We start from the raw sequence: 4,452 nt of genomic DNA, 5'->3' as shown, positions 1-4,452 counted from the left end.
ATGGTCAACATTTTCCCCTCAGCAGCAACACTAAAGAACACAGAGGTTCCCGCTGCGTCTTTACGCACGATCCAGCTGCTGATGTCTCCCTCTTTCAGCTCAATGCACTTCTAGACTGTTACAGTTAATAACATTCTCATCACCTTTCACAGCGACAGGTTTCTCAGTCAGTCGCCGCGCTGATCAGACAAATCTCTATTGCTCTCGTCAGTGCGCTCTGGGCGGTGAGGTGGGCGGATTTTACCCCCGTTGGTGCGCTTATATATCAGCTTATATAGATGAGCAAAGACCTGCTCTATGATTGGTCGATTCTTCCCATGTTGTCTTTGGGATACGTGTCACCGTCAGACGGAAAGAGCCTCCCTCCATGGATGTCCATTTGTTCACGCACTGCCTGCATGAAGGTCTGATGTTCCCAGGACACCGAAACCGTCAAAGAACCATGTCTGGCACTGAAAGGCGTTCTGGAGCAGGGGTTCCCCTTCAGGAGTCTGCTGCTATTTACTTGTTCCTTTCCACGGTCACCACATGCTTGCTCATGAAGAGCTGTTGCTCTGGAGTGGAGCTTTGATTTCACTTCTTATTTGGAATAACAGGCCGAACTGAACACTTAGCACTGACTCTGACTGTATGGCAATAAGGGAAAGTCAGAGTGAGTGAAACCCGTTGGTTCTGAGGGGTTCTGGTGTGTTCTGCTGGGATCTTGAGCTACAGAAATAAAGTGGACTCTAATCGTCTGAAGTTAATCTGAGCCCTGCTGTAACTCTGCCAGCAGGGGGCGACAGTGTTACAGCAGATGGCTGGATTTAGACGGACGGTCTGGTTCAGCCTAGTTCAGCCCAGTAAGAACCTCACATGCAACCAGTGACCCAGTTTAAATTCAAACGACCAGAACCAGGAGATCAATAAATCTCAGTTTGTTAAAAAGTCTTGAGATCTGGCTTCTGTCTCTGAAACGGGATGCTCCAGGTTGTGTTTCCTCTGATGGACTGCTCACCTGTCCAGGTGTGACCACCACGCCTCTTACCTGTTCACTGATACTGCAGAGTCAGGTGAGAGCAGAAACAGGAAGTGGAGTCCAGGTGTGCTGCAGGTACAGACAGCAGTTCTAATGATGTTTGAAGGGAAACAGCTTCCTGTTGCTGAGGTTTCATTGAATTTCACCAAACATCGCATTTCAGAACCAAATCAAGCTGGAGTCAAAGATTTGTTCTTTTTATCTTTATTCATTATTTCCTTATAATATTAAATTCACATTCTAAATACAGGTGCTACACATTCTTATCATTTTATTTTCCCATATTTGCTGAGGATATAAAGATATTTAATCTCTTGCAGCAGAACCAACACCAAGAGTAGCAGGTTTAAAGCTCAGCATCAACCACTACAGTCTGACTGTTCGTCCAATCAGAGCGGCTGTGAGGTTACCACGACGCCCACGGTCTGAACGAGCCAAACAACGTTATCAGTTATATAAGATTTAATCAGAAGAACACGTTAACCTACGGGATAAAGCAACAGGGCTGATGGAGCTGCTGCTGTGTCTCTACTGCTACCTCTAACCTGCCCTCAGCTCAGGTGGACCACAGAAGCTCCTCTGACCTTCAGCCTAACGGCAGCAGGCGGCCTGGACCAGGATGGAGGCCAGCAGCAGACTGATGGAGGAGAAGCTGCTGCCTCCGCCCGCTGAGCTTCCCTTCGCTGGTTTGACTGTGGTGCCGCTCTGCTGCTGCAGGCTGGTCCCGTCCTGATGGTTGGTCCCGTCCTGATGGTTGGAGCTGCTGGTGGTGGAGCTGCTGGTGGAGCTGCTGGAGCTGTTGGTGCTGTTGGTGCCGCTGCTGCTGGGCTTTGGGGTATTGGCGTCGTTGCCGCTTGGGTTTTTGTTGTTGCCATTGTTGCCGTTGTTGTTGCTGGAGGACGTGACGGTCTGGACGGTGGTAGCGGTGGTGCTGACGAAGGACTTGCCTGAAGAGGTGGTGGTGTCCACTTTGACCTGATGGAGGACAGACACAGATTTAGGACACAAAGACGCTTTGGTCTGAGGAGGACCTGTCTGAAGACGGGCTGCGTTCTGCGTCTGATTGGGTGAAAAGCTTCTGACTAAATGGAATGCAGCCCTGGTTGTCTGACTGGGCTCACCAGGTTCTGGTTGGGCAGAACCACACAGTACCCCAGTGTTTGGGTCAAAGGATCAGGGTCAGAGCGCCAGCAGGTGACTTCGGCTGCACCTGTCACCTGTCCATGGTTACCGTGGTTACTGAGGAGAAAGCAGCTCCTCCCTACATTCAGCTCTCCTCTGAAACTAAGATCTTCTCTTTCACAAACAGAACCGGACGTTTCCAGGGAACCCAATGACTGGTCCCACTGGGTTTAGAGACTGAAGTCAGCCGATCGGCAACATTTCAGCAGATCCAGGACTCTGATCCAGATCCAGGACTCTGATCCAGATCCAGGTCTCTGATCCAGATCCAGGATTCTGATCCAGATCCAGGACTCTGATCCAGATCCAGGACTCAGATCCAGATCCAGGTCTCTGATCCAGATCCAGGACTCTGATCCAGATCCAGGACTCTGATCCAGATCCAGGATTCTGATCCAGATCCAGGGCTCTGATCCAGATCCAGGACTCTGATCCAGATCCAGGACTCTGATCCAGATCCAGGACTCAGATCCAGATCCAGGTCTCTGATCCAGATCCAGGACTCTGATCCAGATCCAGGACTCTGATCCAGATCCAGGATTCTGATCCAGATCCAGGATTCTGATCCAGATCCAGGACTCTGATCCAGATCCAGGACTCTGATCCAGATCCAGGATTCTGATCCAGATCCAGGGCTCTGATCCAGATCCAGGACTCTGATCCAGATCCAGGTCTCTGATCCAGATCCAGTGTGTGGAAACCTTCCGGCTTGGTTGGAGGCAGGACCAGAGCGGCTCGTTATTTAGGCTCCCATTAAATTCACCTTTTCCTTTAAACACTTTAAATAAGAGCAGAACGCTGAAAGTTGCAGCTTCTTCTGGATAAATTTAATTTGTTTTCTGTAATGAGTGCAAAAAATTATTCTTTTGAATAAAAATAAAACAAACTATATTTAAAACTTTCTGTTCACAAAATAATGTACTAATTGTGTAGCAGATATAAAAAAAAACAGAACAACTGGAGACTTTGTGCTGGTGACGTTCTGCCCAGACGTTCTGCCCAGACGTTCTCCCTCACCAGCTTTGAAGACGTTTTGCTCTTCAGATGAAGAACGAAACGTCTTGAACTGCGACTAAAAGTCCAGTTGTTCTGTTTTTTACGCTTTGCCCGGTTCTGGATGACGGAGAATCTTCTGCGGCTCGTTGCAGATTTTCCAGCTTTGCTTCTGGTGAAAACCAGAGATGGATTTAGTGTCTGCAGAGCGCCACGGAGCATTTACCTGAGCCAGGACCATGCAGCAGAGACTGGACCCCAGCAGGGCCAGAGACAGCAGCTTCCAGGCCACGGGCTTCATGCTGAAGGTTGATGAGCTCCTCTCAGTGCCAGGCTGATGCTAACTGCTGTGTCTTCTTCCCAAGGCGCTCCAAATGAGGAAAATTTTCCAGAAGCCAGCCTTTTATGCCTCAGCGTTCACCTGATACCTGTTTCCATTCAGGAAGGTCTCAGTCTCCACCCCCCCATGAGCCACGGATGCAAAACATCGCACAGAACCAAATGAAATGCTGGCAGGAGACACTGGCCTGGGGCCGTCTTCTATATTTCTTACAGTTTAAGCTTTGGAAAGTTTTCTAACCTTTTTCACATTTTAGAACACAAAGTTCTGCGTTCTGCTTCCAGAGCAGAACACTGTGGTTGTTTCTCTATTTTAACCTGTGGGGGAATCTGCCTCTCACCTGGCTGCTGGAACACCTGAACCCCCCCCCATCTCTGATGGACACTTAACAATAAATCTACTCTATAACGTGACAAAGACAAGAACACGAGGTTCTTTCAGAAATAAGAAACCCTAAAATGTGTCGTGGTTTTGGGTTCAGTCCACCCGAGTCAGTACTTTGCAGAACCCTTGCAGAAACATTACTACTAAGAGCTAAGGGAATGGATGGATCAACAGAGCTGTGGCTCTGGGTAAGTTTGGCAACTGTACTAAAGAGAAATCTAGGATTATTCTTATTCTCCTCAATTAATGATGAAAAATATGCTGCTCTAACTCTGCGGAGGGTCTTGTTATACAACAATAGTCTGTCCCTCCAGATTAAGTAGGATTCCTCTTGGTGTGTAGAGCGCCATTTTCTCTCCAATTTCCTAACATTGTGCTTCAAGGAACGCAGCTCTGAATTAAACCAAGGAGCCAGCTTCCTGTGAATAATCACCTTCTTTTTCAAGGGAGCTACATTGTCTAATGCAGAACGCAATGAGGAAGTCACATTGTTAGCAAAGGTATCGATTTGTGAATGGGAAGAAACAGCAATGCT

General features: G+C 48.2%; 1 protein-coding gene across 1 annotated transcript; it reads right to left on the bottom strand.

Annotated features, from left to right (window-relative positions):
• Nucleotides 1-253: 253 nt before the first annotated feature.
• On the bottom strand, nt 254-3,860 carry LOC118556521 (cell wall integrity and stress response component 1-like). Its single transcript, XM_036145964.1, has 2 exons — nt 3,420-3,860; nt 254-1,993 (listed from the first exon to the last, which is right to left on the bottom strand). Exons 1-2 carry the CDS (start codon nt 3,492-3,494, stop codon nt 1,610-1,612), a joined length of 459 nt encoding a protein of 152 aa, XP_036001857.1. The 5' UTR covers nt 3,495-3,860; the 3' UTR covers nt 254-1,609.
• Nucleotides 3,861-4,452: the final 592 nt, after the last annotated feature.

Source organism: Fundulus heteroclitus, chromosome 13 (genome assembly GCF_011125445.2).
Source record: "Fundulus heteroclitus isolate FHET01 chromosome 13, MU-UCD_Fhet_4.1, whole genome shotgun sequence".
Lineage (NCBI taxonomy): Eukaryota > Metazoa > Chordata > Actinopteri > Cyprinodontiformes > Fundulidae > Fundulus > Fundulus heteroclitus.
The sequence above is the reverse complement of the archived record's forward strand: the minus strand, read 5'-3'. Positions and strand labels throughout refer to the sequence as shown.

Excerpts from the sequence above, each read along its gene's own strand:
- LOC118556521 (XM_036145964.1), bottom strand. The coding sequence starts at position 3,494 with ATGAAGCCCGTGGCCTGGAAGCTGCTGTCTCTGGCCCTGCTGGGGTCC. Across the intron at positions 1,994-3,419 it reads GCTGCATGGTCCTGGCTCAG|GTCAAAGTGGACACCACCAC; the intron begins GTAAATGCTCCG and ends GTCCTCCATCAG.